This window comes from Rana temporaria, chromosome 5, assembly GCF_905171775.1.
Source record: "Rana temporaria chromosome 5, aRanTem1.1, whole genome shotgun sequence".
Taxonomy (NCBI): domain Eukaryota; kingdom Metazoa; phylum Chordata; class Amphibia; order Anura; family Ranidae; genus Rana; species Rana temporaria.
The window spans coordinates 415,625,285-415,649,238 of record NC_053493.1 but is presented as its reverse complement, the minus strand read 5'-3'; the positions used below and the strand labels follow the sequence as shown (position 1 = coordinate 415,649,238).

Genomic DNA, 23,954 nt, shown 5'->3' with positions numbered 1-23,954 from the left:
ATCCGCAGATCGGTTTCAGCGGATAGATCCGCTGGTGTGTACGATCCAGCGGATATTTATCCGCGGATATATTTTGGGCCGACCGATTTCCAGCGGATAAAAATTTCTTAGCATGCTAAGAAATCTATCCGCTGGAATCGGCTCCAGCGGATCGATCCGGTGGTCTGTACAGACTCACCGGATCGATCCATCCGAACTCATACCTCGCATGCGTCGTAATGATTCGACGCATGCGTGAAATTCCTTACATGACAGAGTCGCGCACGTCGCCGCGTCATCATCGCGGCGACGGCACGACACGTCATCGCGATGGGAATTTGGCCCGGATTTCGATCCGATGGTGTGTACACTCCATCGGATCAAAATCCTCAGAGGATTTATGAGCGGAAACGGTCCGAAGGACCGTATCCGCGGATAAATCCTCTCGTGTGTACTAGGCATAGGAGATATTGTATATATGTAGGTGATTACAGGAAGTGATATCAGGACAAATTCAGATATATACAACAGTTCTATGTAGACAAAAAAATAAGCTTTTTTAATAATACATAATTGCATTACAATAGTACTATGGGCAAACCTTTTCATTTTGGATAGATCAAGGGAGGGTTATAACCCCCGTCAAATTTTTTTTGCGCAATCTTTCTCTCATTGTGGAGATTTCCCTTCATTTCCTGTCCCATAGCCAAACAGGAAGTGAGAGGAAATCCCTGTAAATCAAGGGAATTTCTTGCCCCCCCCCTATAGGTCACCAGAACTAGCGTGCCCATTGGAAGATTCCCCTTCTATTACTTTTCTGGTGACAACCCAAACTTTGGGTAATTTATTTTACTTTCAATGATCTTGGAAAAAAGAACCAATAGAGAAGGTGAGACCCCTTAACGGGGGGCACAGACTGCAATAAAAAATTGACAAGCGTTTAGTTATACATCAAATGGTATTTTTATGTGTTCTCTGAGTTCAGCTTTAATTAGAAGAGTCACATTTAGGTTGTTGTTGGTGGACACGGTGGAGGAACTAACCCCTTTGCAGGCTTCCTGACCCCAACATTTGGATGATGTATCTAGAAGAGGGGGGTCCAACAACTTTTACATCTCCCACCCTGTTCTTGGACAATCAAATCTTCATATTCCATGGTGACTGGATGAAGGTGCCAATGCTACCTGTGTGGATAGAAATGCTATAGTATGGTGTGAGCCGTCTCTTCTAGTTACATCGTCCCATCCTTGGTGTCTCAATGGGATGATGTAACTAGAACAGGGGGGGTTCCACACCTTTCACACCCCCCATGCTGGATAATCAACATCTGTCTCATCACATCTAATGGTGATTGGATTGAGGTGTTGGTGTCACCTGAGTACATGTTGGGGGATCTTTCTGACACTCATTAAAACTAAAGAAGTGGCTTAGAGAATCTACAAAATGTCTTCAACATTACAGAACAAGTCCAGCTGAATGTGACTAACTGCTACTAGATAAACAATGAAGGGTTTGTCCATACTGCATTGTATAAAATAATGCTTAGTTTATATTACAATAATGGAACATATGAGGTGTGTCCAGAAAATAATGAGAATGATGCTTTAAAAATTATTGTATTGAAAAATGTTACAATGGAACACAGTCTTCTAGTGGGATGGCGCTCAGAGCCGGTGTAGTGGTCCTTTGGGCGTTATCCACACTACCAAAATGGCGTCCTTTCTGGTGTTCAAATCCTGAGTCACGATTTCATGAACAATTGACTTGGTAATTCCCGTTTCCTCTGCAATCATTCTGATAGTGATCTGTTGATCGCGGTTGAGAACAGACCTCACTGCATCCACGTTCTGTTCTGTTTCTGACCGACGGCTCACTATCGGAATGATTGCAGAGGAAACGGGAAATACCAAGTCAACACGTAAAAGGACGCCATTTTGGTAGTGTGGATAACGTCCAAAGAGTTACTACTACGGCTCTGAGCGCCATCCCATTTGGAGACTTCCAGGGACGATATGAACAATGGAAAATTTGCTGGGATCGTTGTGTACACTCACAAGGTGAAAACTTTGAAGGAGACAATTTTTAAGTGTGAAATTTCTCAATAAAATAATTTTTGAAATATAATTCTCATTACTTTCTGGACACACCTCGTATAATGACTCTGTTCACTGTAAATGTGTCTCCTCGTGTTGCTTCTTCCTCTTACTTTCCAGCCCTGCTGTACAGGGACTGCAAGGAATTGATACCAAATCACATTCAGGTACTTACATTGCTTGCATTAAAAAAAAAAATGTATGATTATACAGCCGCATTCATTTGTGTCTTTTTATATCTGCATTGAGTTTGGCTTCAATGGTCGAATTTGCAATAGTTTCTCATAGTTGTCCTCCTTATTCATTTGGATCTCCTTCTCTGCAGCCTTTCCAGTTCCAGGACATATTTTTGGTTAAAGTGGTTGTTAACCCTTACAAACCTCTCTTTACTACAGGTAAGTCCATAATAAGTCTTACCTGTAGCTACCCCGGATATCTCCTAAACCTGCACAGTTCAGGAGATATCCCCTGTATCAGCATGTGCCGACGTCATTGACACATGCGGACTAAAGCAACGGCTCGTTCATGCCGCTGCTTCATCTGATGTGCCGTTACTGGCAGCTCCCCTGTGCATGTGCGGGAGTGACGTCATTGCGGCTCCGGCCAATCGCTAGTATGCCATGCCGACTAGCTCATTATGCCTTTGTCTTGCAGGTTTTTTTGGGGGGGTTTACAACCACTTTAACTCCTTTCAAAACTAGAGTGGACCGTATGTGTGAGATAAGTCCATACTAAGGTTTTTACTGTACTGAAGTAATATGACTTGTCCAGCTCTCTTGAGGCCTTCAGTAAATTCTAGATGTTAGATGTAGAATCTGCAGATTGGAATTGAGATCTGATATGAATTGAATCTGTAATGCCCCGTACACACGATCAGGCCTTTGCCCGGCCAAAAGCACATCGGAATTCCGACGGAATTCCATCGGAGTAAAAGAGAACATGTTTTCTATCTAAACTCTGACGTAATTCCTTGTAAAAAAACTCAGATGGGTAATACACATGGTCGGAATATCCGATGGAAGAAGTCCGTCTGACTTTTTCCATCAGAAATTCCGATCGTGTGTACAAGGCATTAGGAGAAAAACACAAAAGCTACCTTTGCTGAATTCTGCAGTCCGTAAGGGTTTGTGATCCTCATCCTTCTTTCTATACCTAGTGGATCACTTACCCAGAGCTACCATGTGTGTGTCAAGTGTACGTGTTTACTTCAATTTTGGGCTCCTTTTCACTTTCTTTTGTTTCAACAAGGCTTTGGACAGGCTTTGTTAAAGCTCTCTTAACGCTAGACAAAGCTCCTGTCGCTAAATAAAATAGTCAGCTTACAGTCCTGTTTACACCTTGCTTTTGCTTTGCTTCAAGAATTATACCCCATGTAGCTCCAGTGGTGCTTCAAAGCATCTTCAATGCCTCTATAGAAGTCTATGGCAAATTTTGCTTGAAGCCCACACCGAAACCTCATTGAACCCCCACGAAACCTTACCAAAGCCTTACCAAAGCCCCACGAAGCCCCATCGAAGCCGCACCGAAGCCCCACTGAGCCTCTTTGAAGCACCAAGTAAAAGCAACTTGTAAACAGGACTGTAAGCTAACCATTTTATTTAGTGACGGGAGCTTTGACTGGCATCCAGAGAGCTTTAACAAAGTGTGTCTGAAGCCATGTTTTAAAGCAAGTGTAAACTAGCCCTAAGTAACTCATCAAGACGGAAAGGAAGGACTAGGAATCAGATGAATGGTGTTGGAGCGTCAGAGGCGGCTCTCTAATTAGGCAAAAAAGGCGGTCGCCTAAGGCCTCGCGTTCCCGAGGGCCTCGCAGCCGCCTGATTTGCCTGATGCGTGCGTGGAAGAATGGGAGGGAATGTCCCCAAGCTGGCAGGGTGAGCGGGGCCGGGGTGGACTGGTAAAGGTTCTCTGATGCCGTCTTTATTATACAGCGCTGCAGACAATAAAAGCGGAGGTGGAGTTGCCGGCCGCTGCTGAACCCACTGGAAAGTAGGAGCGGGCTTTGTTGGGGTGGGGTGGGCAGGGAAGGCCTCGTAAAAATGCCGCTTGCTCCGCCCCGCTGCAGACAGCCGTGAAACCCGCCAGCCACCGCTACACTGTCCGTGTTATTATATCTGCAGCTGAGCGGTGCGACCATGCCATGCTTAGTCCGTCCAGTGGTCTGCCGATGGAGTGGTCTCCGCCTGACAGGAGCTTCCTAGTCCCGCACGGCGTGATGTCATTTACATGCCCGGAGGCGGGATGAAAGAGCCGAGGAGAGGCTGCTGCAAAGAGCTGCAAGGAGCTAGTGAGGCCATGTGCAAAAGTGCAAGTAAGTTGGCTAAAAACTTTACATAAGGCAGTGTTGTCACAGTGGCTTTGCTGTGTTAACTGCCTAAAGTGATTAACTCTTTGGGGGGTCTAATTTACAATGGTATTTTTAATATGCAGCATAGAGGGGGTTAATGTACTTCCACTGATGCATTGGTGACCAGTGGCAGTTAAATGAACCCCTGTGTGTTGCATTAGTGACACCAGTGGCAGTGTTTATTTCCCCTATGTGGTGCAGCATGAAAGGGTTCATAAACACTGACACTGGTGTCACTAATGCAACACAAATGGGTAAATTTAACTGCCACTGGTCACCAATGCATCAGTGACCAGTGGTGTATTTGATACTGCCCACCGCAATACACTCCGCACCCCTCTCATGTACATACCATCCACCCCCATACACTCCGCACCCCTCTCCTGTACATACCACCCACCTCCATACACTCCGCACCCCTCTCATGTACATACCATCCACCCCCATACACTCCGCACCCCTCTCATGTACATATCATCCACCCCCATCCACTCCGCACCCCTCTCCTGTACATACCACCCACCTCCATACACTCCGCACCCCTCTCATGTACATACCATCCACCCCCATACACTCCGCACCCCTCTTATGTACATACCACCCACCCCCATACACTCCGCACCCGTCTCCTGTACATACCACCCACCTCCATACACTCTGCACCCCTCTCATGTACATACTACCCACCCCCATACACTCCCCCCCCTCTCATGTACATACCATCCACCCCCATGCATCAGCAGCAGTCTTCAAGGGATCAATTACAGTCCCAAGAAACCCATGGACTTTTTTACGTGGCTGGGAGGAGGTGGATCATGTCGTCCTCAGTGCCTCAGCTAACCTACGCTGCATGGCCTCCCTGATCCTGCAAAGCCTGCGGAAGGATCCTCGTATTCGTGCTATCAAGGAGAGGGATCATTACTGGCTGGCAACCCTCCTTGATCCACGTTACAAGGGTAAGGTTACGGACCTTATCTTGCCGGCGCAGAGGGAGCAGAAGATGAAACATCTTCGGGAGGCCTTGCAGAAAGGTCTGTGCAACGCGTTCCCAGAGACTGAGAGGTTACAAAATCCTGGTCCTGGACTACGTGTTGCTAAGGCTTCGGTCAGTCAAAGAAGGAGCGTTGGAGAAGGTGGCCATCTGACCGATGCGTTCAGACAATTTTTTTGTCCGCAGCCCCAAGGTATGACCTGTTCCAGCAACCATCGCCAGCGTCTGTTTTACATGGTACGGGAATACCTAGGGGCAAGATCAGACTTGGACACCTTTCCCACCAAAAATTCTCTGGCTTACTGGGTCTTGAGGATGGATCACTGGCCAGAGGTTTTCACAGTATGCAATTGAGCTACTAGCCTGTCCTGCATCCAGCGTTCTTTCGGAACGTACATTCAGTGCTGCTGGAGGCTTTGTAACCGATCACAGGGTGCGCCTCTCCACCGACTCGGTCGATCGACTGACCTTCATAAAAATGAATCAGGCTTGGATCACCACCAGCTACCAAGCACCTAAAGCTGATGTAACTGAATAATTGTTTTGGAAATGTCAGATCCCTTCAAGACTGCCTATGCTGATGCTGAGTGACTATCCTGTCATGCTGGGTGACTATCCTGTTATGCTAAGTGACTATCCTTTTCCTCCTCAATGACCATGCTGATAGCTTGTAAGACCATTTTTGGTTCTCAGCACCACCACCAGTGGCCAAGACCCATTTTTTCTGCCCCTTTAACAGGGGCGTGCAATTACATTTTTGATACAATACTTTGCAGCAAGGCTCATTCCTGCTCTCCAACTAGAGTATCTGTGAGGGATTGCAGTGTTGTGGCACCAGTTCCTAAGGCCCAATGTTCTGCCCCTGTTTAACAGGGGCGTGTAATTAATTTTTTTATGCAGTCCTTGCAGCAGGGCTCATTCCTGCGCTCCAACTAGAGTATCTGTGAGGCCCCGTACACACGGCCGAGGAACTCGACGTGCCAAGCACGTCGAGTTCCTCGTCGAGTTCTGGGATGAAGCCGCCGAGGAGCTCGGCGGGCCGCCTTCTCCCATAGAACAACGAGAAAATAGAGAACATGTTCTCTATTTTCTCGTCGAGCTCCTCGGCGGCTCCATCAAGCCAAAACTGTACAGACGACAGAGTTTCTCGGCAGAATCCGGGTTTTGACCGAGTTTCTCGGTGAATTCTGCCGAGAAACTCTGTCGTGTGTACGGGGCCTGAGGGGTTTCTGTGTTGTGGAACCAGTGCCTAAGGCTCAATTTCTCTGCCCCTGTTCAACAGGGGCATGTAATTACAATTCTTGATATAATATTTAACAGCAGGGCCCATTTCTGCGCCCACCAAGAGTAACTGTGAGGACTTAGAGTGTTGTGGCACCACACCAGCACCAAAGGCCCAATTTTTCTACCACTGTTCAACAATGGCATGTAATTACAATTCTTTATATAATAGTTTATAGCAGGGCATTCCAGCGCCCATCCAAGACTTACTGTGAGGGCTTACAGTGTTCTGGCAACACCAACACCTAGGGCCTAATTGTCTGCAGAGTATATACGGCAGGCCCCTACTTTCAAACATCCAACTTAGAAATGACTCCTACAGTAGGTGACCGCGATATTGTGTCAATCTCGCTCCCTTTCTCAGCGAGATTTACTAACTACGAGCCCCATTGCGGGAGCCAGCGCCGAGCTGGCTTGCCGCGATGGAGACAAAGCCGTCATAGAAGCGACGGGAGATCCGACTTGGATTCCTGCCAATTCTAGCTGCGGCATTTGGTATGCATCCTGAGAGGGAGAACTCCACGCCAAATTTTAAATAAAAAACCAACATGGGTTCCCCCCAGGAGCATACCAGGCCCTTAGGTCTGGTATGGGTTGTAAGGAGACCCCCCCTACACCGAAAAACCGACGTGGGGGGTTCCCCCACAATCCATACCAGACCCGTATCCAAAGCACGCTGCCCGGCCGGTCAGGAATGGGGGTGGGGACGAGCAAGCGCCCCCCCTTCTGAGCCTACCAGGCCGCATGCCCTCAACATGGGGGGGGTTGGGTAATCTGGGGCAGGGGGGCGCACTGCAGGGCCTCTCTTATGATGTCACAGTCCCATCATGCTCCGGTACCTACCCACGTGGTACCTACCCACGTGGGTAGGTTCCCGGAGCATGATGGGACTGTGACATCATAAGAGAGGCCTATATAAATCGGATGCAAGCCGCGCACCCGTCATTGCAGCGAGAAGAGGCGTTGTGTCAACATCGGAAGAAGGCAGAAGAAGAGAAAAGAAGAAGACGTCAAAGAAGAGCGGGCGGGCGGGAGAAGCCAGCCCTGAAGGAGACGGCACCGGAGAGCGAGCGGGAGAAGAACCGGAGAGCAGAGAAGATAGAAGAAGACCCCCGGAGAGCGGAGAAGACCCCCGGACAGCGGAGAAGACCCCCCGGAGAGCGGAGAAGACCCCCGGAGAGCGGAAGAGAACCAGACGGCGGTGAAGAAGAATCCCCCCCTGGTAAAAGAGCTAAAGAAGACAGGGGGGCCCCCGGAGCAGACTAATAAATTATTTTAAAAACTCTGTGTCGTGTGTTTATTTACGTTTACAGGTGAATGGGTAGGGGTACGATGTACCCCATATTCATTCACTTAGGGTGGGGGGCCGGTATCTGGGGGCCCCCCCCGACAACCAACGGCCAGGAATGTCGGGAAAAGGGCCTGTCCTTATCAACATGGGGACAGGGTGCTCTGGGGTGGGGGGGCCCCGCAGTGCGCCCACCTGCCCCAGAGCACCCAACCCCCCCATGTTGAGGGCATGCGGCCTGGTACGGCTCAGGAGGGGGGGCCACTCGCTCGTCCCCACCCCCATTCCTGACCGGCTGGGCAGCGTGCTTTGGATACGGGTCTGGTATGGATTGTGGGGGAACCCCCCACGTCGTTTTTTCGGCGTAGAGGGGGTCTCTGGTATGCTCCTGGGGAGGAAACCATGTCGGTTTTTTATTTAAAATTTGGCGTGGAGTTCTCCCTCTCAGGATTCATACCAAATGCCGCAGCTAGAATTGGCGGGAATCCAAGTCGGATCTCCCGTCGCGTCTATGACGCGCTCGCTGGAATGTGCTTTGTCTATTCCAGCGAGTGCGAGATGTCGGCACCCTGTCGCCGAGAATCAGCGCGATGCTGTCGTGCTAGAAACACATTGGGGTAGATTCAGATAGGGGAGCGCACTGCTACGGCGGCGCAGCGTACCGTTTTTACGCTACGCCTCCGTAAATTACTGGAGCTATGCTTCATTCACGAAGCATTTGCAGGAGCAGCCTTACGACGAAAGCGACGAACGTAAACGACGTAAAACACGACCGCCGGGCGCGCGTACGTTTGTGAATCGGCGTGAGTATGCAATTTGCATACTCTATGATGACAACTACAGGAACGCCACCTAGCGGCCAGCGTCAGAATGCAGCCTAAGATACGACGGCATAAGAGCCTTATGCCAGTGGTATTTTAGGCTACAGTCGGCGTATCGAGCTTTCTGAATACAGAAAGTCGATACGCCGGCGCTACATAGCAATTACGCTGCGTATCTATGGATACGCAGGCGTAATTGCTTCCTGAATCTACCCCATTCTCGGCAACATGTACTGTACTTGCAAACAGAAGGAGACAACAGGAAGTGAGAGGAAATCTACCCCTAGGAAGATAAATTATCTTCTGTAAGAGGTGTCTCCTGTCCACTGATGCTTTATCACCAATCCTTGTTTCCCCCCAAAAAAATAAAACATTTGTCATTGGGACAGAAAGTGAGGTGAAATCTTCTGAAGAGATGCACAGACAGCAAAACAAATGTTACAGGGGTGATAACCCTTCCCTATGTTTTCCAAAAAGCTTAAAAATAGATTTTTTGGTTGGAGCTACACTTTAAAAATGGACCAGTTCAAAATTACAAACAGATTCTACTTAAGAACAAACCTACAGTCCCTGTCTTGTGTGCACTGCCTGTATACTGCTGTTCAGAGTATATAGGGCCTGGGGGCCCCACACCTTTCCTTTTTTTAATTTGGGTGCAGGGTTCCCAACAAGACCCAAAGGGGCTGGTAATGGGCGGGGGGGGGGGGGGTACCCATGCCATTTTTCTCAATGATTTCCATCCATATTGCAGGGACCAGACATCACATTAAAGCCGCAAGCAGTTTTAAATGACTTTTTTCCTATATAAATGTCATTTTGTGCAGGGACAGTTCTAAATACGGGAAACACGTGCCACTTCAGAGGCATACTATAGACACCCCCCAGGTATGATATTTAAAGGAATATTTCACTTTTTTTTTCACTTTAAGCATCATTAAAATCACTGCTTCCAAATAAACGACTGTTTTTAAAACTTTTTTGCATTGGTACATGTTCCCTGGGGCAAGACCCGGGTCCCCAAACCCATTTTAGGACAATAACTTGCATATTAGCCTTTAAAAGTCCCATAGACTTCAATGGGGTTCTAAAGTTTGCGTGAACGTTCGCTCCGTTCGAAGGTTCTGATGCGAACCGAACAGGGGGTGTTCGGCTCATCCCTAACCAGCAGTACCAGCCAGCAGTACCCACCAGCAGTACCAGCCAGTAATACCAGCCAGCAGTACCAGCCAGCAGTGCCAGCCAGCATTATCCACCAGTAGTACCAGCCAACAGTACCCACCAGCAGTACCCCTCTAGTTGGGAAAATTGGTGGGGGGGTCACGGAGCGTCACCACCCTGAAATTAGTTTGCAACCTCCATGAAATGTTTTTTTTGCAGGTTGAGATGTCTGAAAATGCTTCTAAACTACTGTAGCGCTCACCCCCCGAAGGAGCCGCTGGTTGATTTTGGGACCTGGCGTTGTCTAGGGGTGTAGTTGTGAGAACAGCGGTAGTGAGCGAAGGTCCAGACAGCCAATAAAGGGTTTTTCAATGCTTTATTCTCCAGGCCAAACACGGCCAACATCAACATAAATTGGGATGGTCAAGGTTGATGAAGGAAAGAAAGAGAACCTTGCAGTATCAGGCCTGGATATTAAATGGAGCAGTCAGTACTGCTCTGTATAGTACCAATTTTGTAACTCGTCGCCACTCTACTTGGAGTGGGCAAAGTGCCCCCGGACAGACCCCTATGGTAGGCCTGGCAGCCAAAGTATCACTCCGAACTAGCTGGGAGGAACAGGTCTCTCCCACAGACCCGGCTCTAGGGCCTCCACCACAGGCCAATTTCAATAAAGGACTTAGGTGAATAAAGAGAGCGAATCCTCCCAGTAGACTTTTCCTATATAGGCCCCCGGGTGACAGCGAGCATACCTGTCAGTGGTCCGGACACCCGATCCCAGATTGGGATTCTCTCAACAGGTCCTGGAACCCAGCGAAGCACTGAGATCCCCTTTTACCTCTGGATGAGGTTTGATGCAGTTTGCAGCTTCGGCCAGGTGGGCCGCAACGGCGGGGCCCATGGATGCGCGCACCCTGAAGGTGGGTACCGCACCTGGAACGGGGACCCCGTGAAGATTTCTTAACACATGACCCCTGTCACAGATATACTCTCCCCCAGCATGCCCCACGAGGGAAAAACTCCTGTAATTGGCTGCTGGGGAAAACTTGCTCTGCCAGATTCCCCCTGTCGCCAACTGCCGGCCAGGGGCGGTATTGCACCCCTGGACCACAGACTGACCCAGTGGACATTTCTGGAATGACAGAAGTCCCAAATTTAAACAAACCACGAATGGGAGCAAAGTAACTTTCCCATTCCCCATTAACTTTAGCGTAGTGCCAATGCTGAAAGCAAAGGGGCGCTACATACTCCCCCCACTTGAAATGACACTGTCCCCAGTGTCCAAAAGCATTCAAGACTGAATGCTGACCTGATACCTGCTAAAAAAAAATAGAAAAAAGGAGGAAAAGAAGGAAGGACAGAAGTCACACATGGCAATACAATTCTTAAAATGGCCTAAAACATACAACATACACAACCCTGCTATCTATCTGCCCATTCTCCGCAGTGTTTGATAGCAGGTTGGTCCAGAAGAAGTCCTGTATAGGGGAAGAAAAAAAACAAGAAAACATACAGGATGTACAATATACTCTCTAATATTTACAACCTCTGAGGTTGGGATTGAGACTGCACGCTCAAGCCTGAACGCAAAGTTTCCTCCCCCAAAGAGTTCTAAACTGTAAGTGCTGTGGAGGATACTCTGTGCAATAATTTATAATATACAATATTAAGTTAAATTTCAACAGAATTATCCTACAAAGAATGGTGCAGAACACTGCCCCTAGCGGTAAGTGCGCTGGTACTGCAACAATCACAAATTCAAAGGTGCAGAAATAGCAGCAAAAGGAAGTGAATACAAAAATGGAAAAAAAAAAGTTCTTTCTCCTGGTGGAACATTCCAAAGCTGCTCAAAGAAAGTTGGCAAAGTCCCCACTCTAACTGACTAAGCCCAAACCCCTCCCAAGAGTTCTACACAACAGTTTATGTGGTTCTGGAGGAGTAGGGGGAAAAGGTAAACTGGGAAGAAAATTTCAAACGGAGTGGGGGCATACTTGTCCGTAACTTTCCCCTTCCTTGGGTGAGCACCCAAACTAGGCAGCTCGCCTGATCACACACAGGGCCCGGCAACGGGAACATTGGTACCCCGCACAGGACGGCATGTCCGGGGTTGGAGGAGTGGTGAGTCTAGTTTAAGAGGAAAAAAAAAACACAACGCGCTCACCTGCACATCAAGGCAAACATGGGCCACTGGGCCCGCAGGGTGCGCTCTGGACCGGGCGCTTCTTCCTCCTTCTTCTGGAGCCCCAACATCCCCCATAGCCCTGTTGCTCGGGGAATCGTGGCTCGAATAGGTGGTCAGGAAGATCGCCATCATCCGTCTGGGAGCCTTCTGACCAACGATCAAGGTCCGAAGAATCCTCTGCTCCAGCGGGAAGGTAGCTCAACAAGGCAGTAGCTGGATTAGGTCGAATGGTCCTCCGTATCTCCCTCCAGTCAATCGGTTTGGGAGATTTTTCTCCGGTAGGCACGCATCGTATGAAGGCCGCGCCAGCCGAGACGGTCTCATGAGTGGTCTCGGCCTGTAAGCAGGCCGCGCGGGCCATGAAGTCACTCAGTTTCCCCATCCCATTCAATGGGCTCACCTCTTGGGAGTAAATGATCCCGGCACCCGGTAGTGGGACTTTAGTGGACGAGGCGAAGGGAACAACACTCAGTTCCTGGACTTCGGATTCTCCTTCAGCCGGAGCAATGGGCTCCAGTCACACGGTCTCTACCTCCGTGGTGATGGCTCCGGAGGACCTGTTCACATGATAGTCCCGCACGGGTCCGACCACAGGCATAGTCACGAACAGTGGAGCCCGGCATCGCTGGCATCGGGCAAAAGGCAGGATGCGGACGGCCAGCTCTTCACATCTGGGGCACAAGAGGCCCAACATCTCTGTCCCCTCGGAGGACAACAAGACAAACTGTCCCGCCGTGGACAGCCGAATGCCCATATCCGTCATGGGCACTCCGAGCTCTGCAGGCTCAGAGGGCAGCCTCGGTGTAGTCACGAGGCGACTTAGGGCAGCTGAGGCCTTCGAAGTTTCGGACATCTCTCCGGCAGTGATCCGTCCCATTCGAAGAAAATGGTGGCTCTGCCCCCTTGGCGCGAAATTGAGTGTTTTTCCTCCCCATTTGGCGCGAAATTACACCATACATTACACGCAGGGGAGGGTGGCTCCGCCCACTTGAAATAAACTTGTCCGGACACGTTGCAGGCGCATGCTGGGCCGCACGCACGCCCAAGCTTAGTGATGCGAGGTTAACCCCCTCGTTGCCGGACAGTTCAAAGTACACAACTCTTTGTTCTTTAATAAATAATCTCACTTTCTGGTTGCCAATGGTAACGGCCGAATCCCGGACGAGCCCCCACGTGTAGCGCTCACCCCTGAAGGAGCCGCTGGTGGATTTTGGGATCGGCCTGCTAAGTTACCCTGGCGTTGTCTAGGGATGTAGTTGTGAGAACGGCGGTAGTGAGCGAAGGTCCAGACAGCCAATAAAGGGTTTTTCAATGCTTTATTCTCAGGCCAAACACGGCCAACATCAACATAAATTGGGAAGGTCAAGGTTGATGAAGGAAAGAAAGAGAACCTTGCGGTATCAGGCCTGGATATTAAATGGAGCAGTCAGTACTGCTCTGTATAGTACCAATTTTGTAACTCGTCGCCACTCTACTTGGAGTGGGCAAAGTGCCCCCGGACAGACCCCTATGGTAGGCCTGGCAGCCGAAGTGTCACTCCGAACTAGCTGGGAGGAACAGATCTCTCCCACAGACCCGGCTCTAGGGCCTCCACCACAGGCCAATTTCAATAAAGGACTTAGGTGAATAAAGAGAGCGAATCCTCCCAGTAGACTTTTCCTATATAGGCCCCCGGGTGACAGCGAGCATACCTGTCAGTGGTCCGGACACCCGATCCCAGATTGGGATTCTCTCAACAGGTCCTGGAACCCAGCGAAGCACTGGGATCCCCTTTTACCTCTGGATGAGGTTCGATGCAGTTTGCAGCTTCGGTCAGGTGGGCCGTGCCGGTGGGGTCCATGGATGCGCGCACCTGGAACGGGGACCCCGCAAAGATTTCTTAACACATGACCCCTGTCACAGATATACTCTCCCCCAGCATGCCCCGCGAGGGAAAAACTCCTCTAATTGGCTGCTGGGGAAAACTTGCTCTGCCAGAACCCCTGCCGGCCAGGGGTGGTATTGCACCCCTGGACCACAGACTGACCCAGTGGACATTTCTGGAATGACAGAAGTCCCAAATTTAAACAAACCACGAATGGGAGCAAAGAACTCTCCCATTTCCCATTAACTTTAGCGTAGTACCCATACTGAAAGCAAAGGGGGCGCTACACTACTATAAACGCTGCTAAAAAAAAAGCCCAAATGTTCCTAATTGTCCGTTTACCAGCTGCAGTGTACATAAGGTCTAAACATGCAAATATCTATTCACACTGCATTATATAACTTAGTTTTGTGCCTTGTCTGCAGAAGTAATTTAAAGCTCAAAATCAGTACAATGTGTATCAACATGTAGGACATATACCTTCAATATAAACATTTATTTGTCCACAAACTTCCTCAAGATAAAAGCTGCAAGACCAGCTCAGCCCCTCCCTGTGCCGAGGAATGTGAGACGCCCTTTGGATTTTCGTTGTCGGAGACTTTTTAGTTTCATTTCTCTCTTCTGCTGTCAGCGATGGCGTCTGCTGATCTGAGACTGGAGCTGGACTGTTCCATCTGCCTGAACATTTATACGGATTCTGTAATGCTGAGCTGTGGACACAACTTCTGCCGGGTCTGTATTGATCGTGTGTTGGATACACAGGAGGGGTCTGGAGGATATTCCTGTCCTGAGTGCAGAGAAGAGTTCCGGGATCGGCCTGTACTGCACAGGAACATAACACTACGTAACATAGTGGAGACTTTCCGGTCTACTCAGCTGGAAGAAGGGAAGACTGGAATCTTCTGTACTTACTGTATTCACTATCCTGTACCTGCTGTTAAATCCTGTCTGCATTGTGAAGCTTTTCTGTGTGATAATCACCTGAGAGTCCACAGCAAGTCACCAGAACATGTCTTAACTGATCCCACCACTTCCATGGAGAACAGAAAATGCTCCATCCATAGAGAACTTCTTAAATATTACTGCACTGAGGACTCTGCCTGTATCTGTGTGTCCTGCAGTTTGGCCGGAGAACATCGGGGACACAAGGTGGAGACTCTGGATGAGGCCTCTGAGAAGAAGAAACAGAAACTCAGAAATGATCTGCAGAAAATTATGACAGAGAGAGAGGAGACGGAGAAAAGAGTCCAGAGTCTGCAGGATCGCAGAAGAAAAGTACAAAACATATCAGAGAGAGTCACTGCCCTGTTCATAGAGCTCAGGAGACATCTGGAGGACCTGGAGAAGAGAGTCCAGAGGAACATCTCCAGCCAGGAAGAGAGGATCTCATTGTCTGATCTGATCCATCAGCTGGAAATAAAGAAGGAGGATCTGTCCAGGAAGATGAAGGACATTGAGGAGCTGTGTAACATGACTGACCCACTGACTGTCCTACAGGAATCAGACACAGGGGACTTGTGTGATACTGAGGAGGGAGATAATGAGGACAGAGAGAGACATGATAGACTCTTCCATGATGGAGGGGATCTGGATGTGTCTGGAATCTCACACACATTACACACAGGGTTATCTGATATGATAAAAGGGGGATATGTAACATTCTATATACAGGAAGCTTCAGACATATTACTGGATGTGAACACAGCTCATAATAATCTACAGATATCAGATGACATGAAAACTGTATCCTTGTCAGATATAAAGCAGAATCGTCCAGAAACACCGGAGAGATTTCCGTGTCGGTCCCAGGTATTAAGCAGTCAGAGATTTTCCTTGGGGCGACATTACTGGGAAGTGGATGTCAGTGAGTCAGAACATTACAGAGTCGGGATGTGTTATCCCAGTATAGAGAGGGGAGGAGAGCAGTCACTGATTGGAGATAATAACAAGTCCTGGTGTTTGCGCAGGTATAGCGGTCAGTGTTATGTAATACATGACAATAAACCGATCATCATATCTCCCGATCTCTCCAGTAACAGAGTCAGGATCTATGTGGATTATGAGGCCCGGCAGCTGTCCTTTTATGATCTGTGTGACCCGATCAGACACCTCCACACCTTCACCACCACCTTCACTGAGCCCCTCCATGCTGGGTTAGCTGTAGGAAAAGGTTCTATAACAACATCTGGGGGTAAAAAGCGACGTGAGAAATAATAATATAACAGAAAATCTGCCCAAATCTGCTGACATCACAGAAATATGAATCTGATTATTTTTAACCAACAGAATAATGCCGTAGATTCAGTAGATTACAGCTTGCCAATACTTAGATGTTCTTCTTTCGGCCTTTTTGTTTTCAATTATTTTTACCTAGAGATCCTGCCAGTAACACACTTCCTGTCCTGGGGTGACACAACTCACTCATAGTACTATACACCGTAGATTTTTAGGTACCGTAATTTAGCACCATTCCACCGGCGTACGCAGTTTTAAAGCATGACATGTTGTGTATCTATTTAATATATCATAATATCATCTTTTATATTTTAGAAAAACATATGGGTAATATATTGTGTATTCAAATTCATGAATTTATTTTTTCTCCAAAAAAACTATGCAACACCCAATGTTTTATTCTCTAGGCCACCATTTTATTCTCTAGGGTTTCTGCTTAAAACAATATATAATGTTTGAGGGTTTTAAGCAGTCTTCTGCTGATTTTTACATATAGGAGAGGAATATCGAACTGCAGAGTGCACAGGACAGCACTGGATTTCTGGCAGGATTCACATGTAATTTATACACTTATTAAATAGCTATAACAATATTCTTTCAAGTGTATGTTTAACAGATCAAAATGAAGGAAATTAGTGAAGTTCCTTGGTATCTTCATTGTAGTTTATTGTTGCTGTCAGACAGAAGTGTACGAAGCTGTAAAGCTCTAATTAGCTCAGAGTGACGCCCCTCCCCCCTCCCCCCAATGCTGCTGTGTAGGTGATTACAGGAAGTGATATCAGGACAAATTCAGATATATACAACAGTTCTAGGCTTTTTAATTAATACATAATTGCATTAAAATAGAACTATAGGCAAAATTGTATTTGTTCATTTTGGATAGATCAAGGGAGGGTTATAACCCCCGTCAGATTTTTTATTTTTTTCCATTGTGGAGATTTCCCTTCACTTCCTGTCCCATAGCCAAACAAGAAGTGAGAGGAAATCCCTGTAAATTAAGGGAATTTCTTGGGGACCCCCCAGGTTGCCAGAACTAGTGTGCCCATTGGAAGATTCCCCTTCTATTACTTTTCTGGGGACAACCCAAAATTTGGGTAATTTATTTTTCTTTAATGATTAATGGTAAAAAGGACCAATAGAGAAGGTGAGACTCCTTAACGGGGGCACAGACTGCAATAAAAAATTGACAAGCGTTTAGTTATACTTTAAATTGTATTTTTATGTGTTCTCTGAGTTCAGCTTTAATTGGAAGAGTCATTGCATTAAATTGAATTTTTTTCATTTTGGATAGATCAAGGGAGGGTTATAACCCCCGTCAATTATTTTTTTTACCATCTGTGTCCCATTGTGGAGATTTCCCTTCACTTCCTGTCCCATAGCCAAACAGGAAGTGAGAGGAAATCCCTGTAAATCAAGGGAATTTCTTGGGGACCCCCCCAGGTCACCAGAACTAGTGTGCCCATTGGAATATTCCCCTTCTATTACTTTTCTGGGGACAACCCAAAATTTGGGTAATTTCTTTTACTTTCAATGAATAATGGTAAAAAGGACCAGTAGAGAAGGTGAGACTCCTTAACTGGAGGCACAGACTCTTCTCTGAGTTCAGCTTTAATTAGAAGAGTCACATTTAGGTTGTTGTTGGTGGACACGGTGGAGGAACTAACACCTATGCAGGCTTCCTGACACCAACATTTGGATGATGTATCTTGAAGAGGGGGGGTTCAACAACTTTTACATCTCCCATCCTGTTCTTGGACAATCAACATCTTCACATTCCATGGTGACTGGATGAAGGTGCTACCTGTGTGGATAGAAATGCTATAGTATGGTGTGAGCCGTCTCTTCTAGTTACATCGTCCCATCCTTGGTGTCTCAATGGGATGATGTAACTAGAACAGGGGGGGTTCCACACCTTTCACACCTCCCATGCTGGATAATCAACATCTGTCTCATCACATCTAATGGTGATTGGATGGAGGTGTTGGTGTTACCTGAGTACATGTTGGGGTATCTTTCTGACACTCATTAAAACAAAAGAAGTGGCTTAGAGAATCTACAAAATGTCTTCAACATTACAGAACAAGTCCAGCTGAATGTGACTAACTGCTACTAGATAAACAATGAAGGGTTTGTCCATACTGCATTGTATAAAATAATGCTTAGTTTATATTACAATAATGGAACATATGAGGTGTGTCCCGAAAATAATGAGAATGATGCTTTAAAAATTATTTTATTGAAATTTTTTACAACTGAACACAGTCCAATACCGTGAGGCATTCGATGTTTACGCCTCCCCTTTATGCTGATTTGTAGAGGAGGTTTGGCTTCTTGCTATGACACTCCCCACTCAGCGCTGCATTTTAATGAAATCTCTTGCGATTTTTTTATTTCTGGCCCCCTTGGTCATTCTATATACCAAAACGAGGCTTGGAACGCACGCCATTCAGCCATGACACAGAACTCGGAAGTGGACGCTCAGTCTATCACTGCAACATGTTGGTAGGTTGGATTTTCATTCTGATTGGTGCCATTATCTTGTCTGCCTATAAATTTGAGGGGGCTACAGTGGAGCGACACCCCAGATGAAGTGTTAGCACACGAAACGCGTCAGCTCGTCTCCACTGCCGCCTCACCTGTGTATACATGCGTGACTTTACAGCTTACATGTGAGTGTACCTGCTGCTTTAACCACTTCCATACAGGGCTGTTATACACACATCCATACCGGGCCTATTCTGGCACTTCTCTCCTACATGTACAAATCATAATTTTTTTGCTAGAAAATTACGCAGAACCCCCAAACATTATATATGTTTTTTTAGCAGACACCCTAGGGAATAAAACGACGATCATTGAAACGTTTTATCTTGCACGCTATTTGCGCAATAATTTTTCAAACGCCTTTTTTTTGGAAAAAAATTGTTTCATGAATTAAAAAAATAACAAAACAGTAAAGTTAGCCCAATTTTTTTGTAAAATATGAAATATCATGTTACACCGAATAAATAGATACCTAACATGTCACGCTTTGAAATTGCGCACACTCATGGAATGGCGCCAAACTTCGGTACTTAAAAATCTCCATAGGCAACGCTTTGAAATTTTTTACAGGTTACCAGTTTAGATTTACAGAGAAGATCTAGTGCTAGAATTATTGCTGGCACTCTAACGCACGCGGCGATACCTCACATATGTGGTTTAAACGGCGTTTACATATGTCGGCGGGACTTGCGCGTGCGTTCGCTTCTGCGCGCGAGCTACCGGGGACAGGGGCGTTAAAAAAAAATATTTTGTATTTCTTTTTTTTTTTTACATATTTATTTCTTTTTTTACACTTTTTTTTTTTTATTATCACTTTTATTCCTATTACAAGGAATGTAAACATCCCTTGTAATAGGAATGTGTGTGACAGGTCCTCTTTATGGAGAGATGCGGGGTCAATAAGACCCTCACATCTCTCCTCCAGGCTGGAAAGCATGAAATCGGTGAAAAAAAATTCACCGATCTCATGCTTGCTGTTGCTTAGCAGCCGCAATTGCGGCTTTGTTTACTTACGGGGACCCGGGCGTGACGTCATCACATCGCGCCCGGGTCCTCCGACGGTCATAGAGATGACTGGTGACCATCTGGTCACCAGTCATCTCTATGCTTCCTGCCAGCACCGGACGATTCGTTCTCCGGGGCCCCGATGGCACGGGAGAGCCCGGAGAAGCACCGGATGGCGGCGGGAGGGGGGATGTCCCCTCCCGCCGCCTGTAAGAACGATCTAGCGGCGGAATCGCCGCTATGATCATTCTTACGTTGTGCAGAATCGCCGGCAGAAGAGAAGGATATCTGAATGATGCCTCTAGCTGCAGGCATCATTCAGATATCCCCCCACAAAGCCCAGGACATCACATGACGTCCACCCGGATCGAGGAGGGGTTCCTGCCGCCGTCATTTCACAATGACGCGGTAGGGAAGTGGTTAAATAAATTCTGTTTTTATGAAACTGGATTACGCTATGTGGCCACTTTTCTCCCCTACTTTCTTTTGCCATTGACATTCTTTGGAGCGATATCAGTGAGGAACTTCCCTTTCCATCTGTCAAAGTATCATCTATCAGCCAATCAGATGCGTATATCAACATACTCCTTGTTTGCATGATTGAGAACCGCATTTACAAGCCTGTTTTGACTTGTGGTGATATACGTCACCATAAGTCCACCCTTTCTGGTAAGCCTCCATTTCAACTGGTGGTGGTTAATTTTCACTTAAAGAAGAAAGGTTTTCCATGTTCACATCAATTTACCTTCACGTGGTGGAATCCATTCTCTTGGACTGTATTATGCTACACTTGGATATATACATGTATTAAGCATTCCATCATTCATTTGGTTGAATGCAACTGCATGGACTTTAACTATATATACAATTTATGTATTGTCTATTTATTCACATTGTGTGTTACATTCTATTAGTACTTATTTGTGATCACCATTCACACATTTATTCACTATGTTGATTGTTATGATACACATTACTTAAGCGCTACACTTTACTCCATATTTCTGTTTTTTGCTAATTCATTATTTTTTAGCCGTGTTAGCAGCTGATTTCTTTTGGCAGCGCAGTGTATACCACACCCCCCATTTTTTGAACACAGTCTTCTAGTGGGATGGCGCTCAGATCCGGTGTAGTGGTTCTTTGGGCGTTATCCACACTACCAAAATGGCGTCCTTTCTGGTGTTCAAATCCTGAGTCACGATTTCATGAACAATTGACTTGATAATTCCTGTTTCCTATCGTTCTGATAGTGAGTCGTCGGTCACAGTTGAGAACAGACCTCACTGCATCCACGTTCTGTTCTGTTTCTGACCGACGGCTCACTATCGGAATGATTGCAGAGGAAACGGGAATTACCAAGTCAACACGTAAAAGGACGCCATTTTGGTAGTGTGGATAACGTCCAATGAGTCACTACGCCGGCTCTGAGCGCCATCCCACGTGAAGACTTCCAGGGGCGCTATGAAGAATGGAAAGATCGCTGGGAGCGTTGTGTACACTCACAAGGTGGAAATTTCAGAGGAGACAATTTTCAAGTGTAACATTTCTCACTAAAATAATTTTTTAAATATAATTCTCATTACTTTCTGGACACACCTCGTATAATGACTCTGTTCACTGTAAATGTGGCTCCTCGTGTTGCTTCTTCCTCTTACTTTCCAGCCCTGCTGTACAGGGACTCCAAGGAGTTGATAACAAATCACATTCAGGTACTTACATTGCTTGCAGTAAAAAAATAAATGTATGATTATACAGCCGCATTCATTTGTGTCTTTTATATCTGCACTGAGTTTGGCTTCAATGGTCTAATTTGCAATAGTTTCTCATAGTTGTCCTCCTTATTCATTTGGATCTCCTTCTCTGCAGCCTTTCCAGTTCCAGGACACCTTTTTGGTTAAAGTGGTTGTTAACCCTTACAAACCTCTTTTTACTACTCCCGTGACCACGTCCGTTTGCGACGAAACGTTGGGAGGCGACGTGCTGACGTCACCGCGTATTGTTTTACCTGATACAGGCTGTGTATCGAGCGGGCCGGCTCATATTTTATTCGCTATACCTACATTGACATGTAAGTGTGATTTTACTAATTTGATAATAAATCCAGACGTTATTACGCTATGTGGAGTTTTTCTGCTTCTTTATATCCTTGATGTTCCATCGAGAGATGCATCTCTAGAGATTAGAGACCAGGACTTCACCGCTGTTTGCTGTTCATTGCTGCCTTTAGGATATCCATCCATGCCTCTTATGCGCAGTTTGATCTCTCTTAAACCAGAGATCAATTAGATTCGGTAAGAGGCTTTATTATCGTTGGTGGAGGTTCTTTCTGTCCAGCACTTTTCCTTGTGGATTGAGTTTATCACCTGGGAGATTCAATTACTTGCCTTTGTGGCGGGACATTTGATTTATTGAACTTTATGTCACTTTTTTGTTCACTTGTCACTCATTTAGCGCGATCTCTTCTTTTTTGCATATTTGACAGTGTAGTATAACACTTTTTGATCGCTGCTTCTCATTTGTTTTTTTCTTTGTCACTGTTTAACAAGCGCAATATTTTTTTCCCACTCTTTTTACTACAGGTAAGCCCATAATAAGGCTTATCTGCAGCTACACCGGATATCTTCTAAACCATGGGTGCCCAACTGCTGGGCCACATGTGACCCGCGGCGCCCTCCCAAGTGGCCCGCCATGTCTCGCTCTGAGATGGCGGGTCGGCAAGCCCAGACTGCGGACTCCCGACCCGCCATCTCCGAGCATTAGTGAATGGGGTCATTTGCGGCGGGGCTGGCCTATCAGTGATCATGGTGGTGCTGGCCTATCCGTGATCAAGGCCAGGCTGGCCTATCCGTGATCGTGCTTGCTCCTGTAGTCCCGCCTCCACCTTTGTGAACACAGCTGCCTTCACCTCCTCCAGGTTCCCTCTCACCTCTGGACTGATAGAAGATACAAGTTGCAGGTGAGGGGGTGGATACAGTCTGGGGAGAGAGGGAGCAGCCAAAATATAAAAAAAAACGTCTGGTGTCAGTATAAGTGTAGAAGTCAGTGCAGTGTAGTGGACAGTGCAGTGCAGAGTGCAGTGTAGTGTGCAGTGCAGTGGACAGTGCAATTGTCAGTGCAGTGAAGTGGGCAGTGCAGTGTAGTGGTTAGTGAAATTGTCAATGCAGTGTAGTGTAGTGGTCAGTGCAATTGCCAGTGCAGTGTAGTGTAGTGGTCAGTGCAATTGTCACTGCAATGAAGTGGGCAGTGTAGTGTAGTGGTCAGTGCAATTGTCAGTGCAGTGAAGTGGGCAGTGTAGTAGTCAGTGTAGTGTAGGTGACAGCGTAGTGGTAATTGTAGTGTAGTGGACAGTGCAGTGCAGTGTAGTGGACAGTGCAATTGTCAGTGCAGGGAAGTGGGCAGTGTAGTGTAGTGGTCAGTGCAATTGTCACTGCAATGAAGTGGGCAGTGTAGTGTAGTGGTCAGTGAAATTGTCAGTGCAGTGAAGTGGGCAGTGTAGTAGTCAGTGTAGTGTAGGTGACAGCGTAGTGGTAATTGTAGTGTAGTGGACAGTGCAGTGCAGTGTAGTGGACAGTGCAATTGTCAGTGCAGTGAAGTGGGCAGTGCAGTGTAGTGGTCAGTGCAATTGTCACTGCAATGAAGTGGGCAGTGTAGTGTAGTGGTCAGTGAAATTGTCAGTGCAGTGAAGTGGACAGTGCAGTGTAGTGTAGTGGTCAGTGCAATTGTCAGTGCAGTAAAGTGGGCAGTGCAGTGTAGTGGACAGTGCAGTGAAGTGGACAGTGCAGTGAAGTGGACAGTGCAGTGTAGTGGTCAGTGCAATTGTCAGTGCAGTGAAGTGGGCAGTGTAGTGTGGTGGTTAGTGCAATTGTCAGTGCAGTGTAGTGTAGTGGTCAGTGCAATTGTCAGTGCAGTGAAGTGGTCAGTGCAATTGTCACTGCAATGAAGTGGGCAGTGTAGTGTAGTGGTCAGTGCAGTGAAGTGGGCAGTGTAGTGTAGTGTAGTGGTCAGTGCTATAGTCATTGTAGTGTAGTGGACAGTGTAGGAATCAGGTAGTGTAGTGGACAGGTAGGTCAGTGTAGTGGTGGCAAGTATAGGAAGCAGGTAGGTTAGTGTAGTGGTCAGTGTAGGTATCAGGTAGGTCAGTGTAGAAATCGGATAGGTAGGTTAGT

General features: G+C 47.0%; 1 protein-coding gene across 1 annotated transcript; it reads left to right on the top strand.

Moving 5' to 3' along the window:
• The first annotated feature begins 14,541 nt into the window (after nucleotides 1-14,541).
• LOC120941625 (E3 ubiquitin-protein ligase TRIM39-like) lies at nucleotides 14,542-16,936 on the top strand. The gene has a single exon (XM_040355157.1). The coding sequence runs from the start codon at nucleotides 14,638-14,640 to the stop codon at nucleotides 16,216-16,218; it is 1,581 nt and encodes a 526-aa protein (XP_040211091.1). The 5' UTR covers nucleotides 14,542-14,637; the 3' UTR covers nucleotides 16,219-16,936.
• The last annotated feature ends 7,018 nt before the right edge of the window (nucleotides 16,937-23,954 follow it).

What these genes read in the sequence shown, in the direction of transcription:
- LOC120941625 (XM_040355157.1), top strand. Translation starts at nt 14,638, where the DNA reads ATGGCGTCTGCTGATCTGAGACTGGAGCTGGACTGTTCCATCTGCCTG.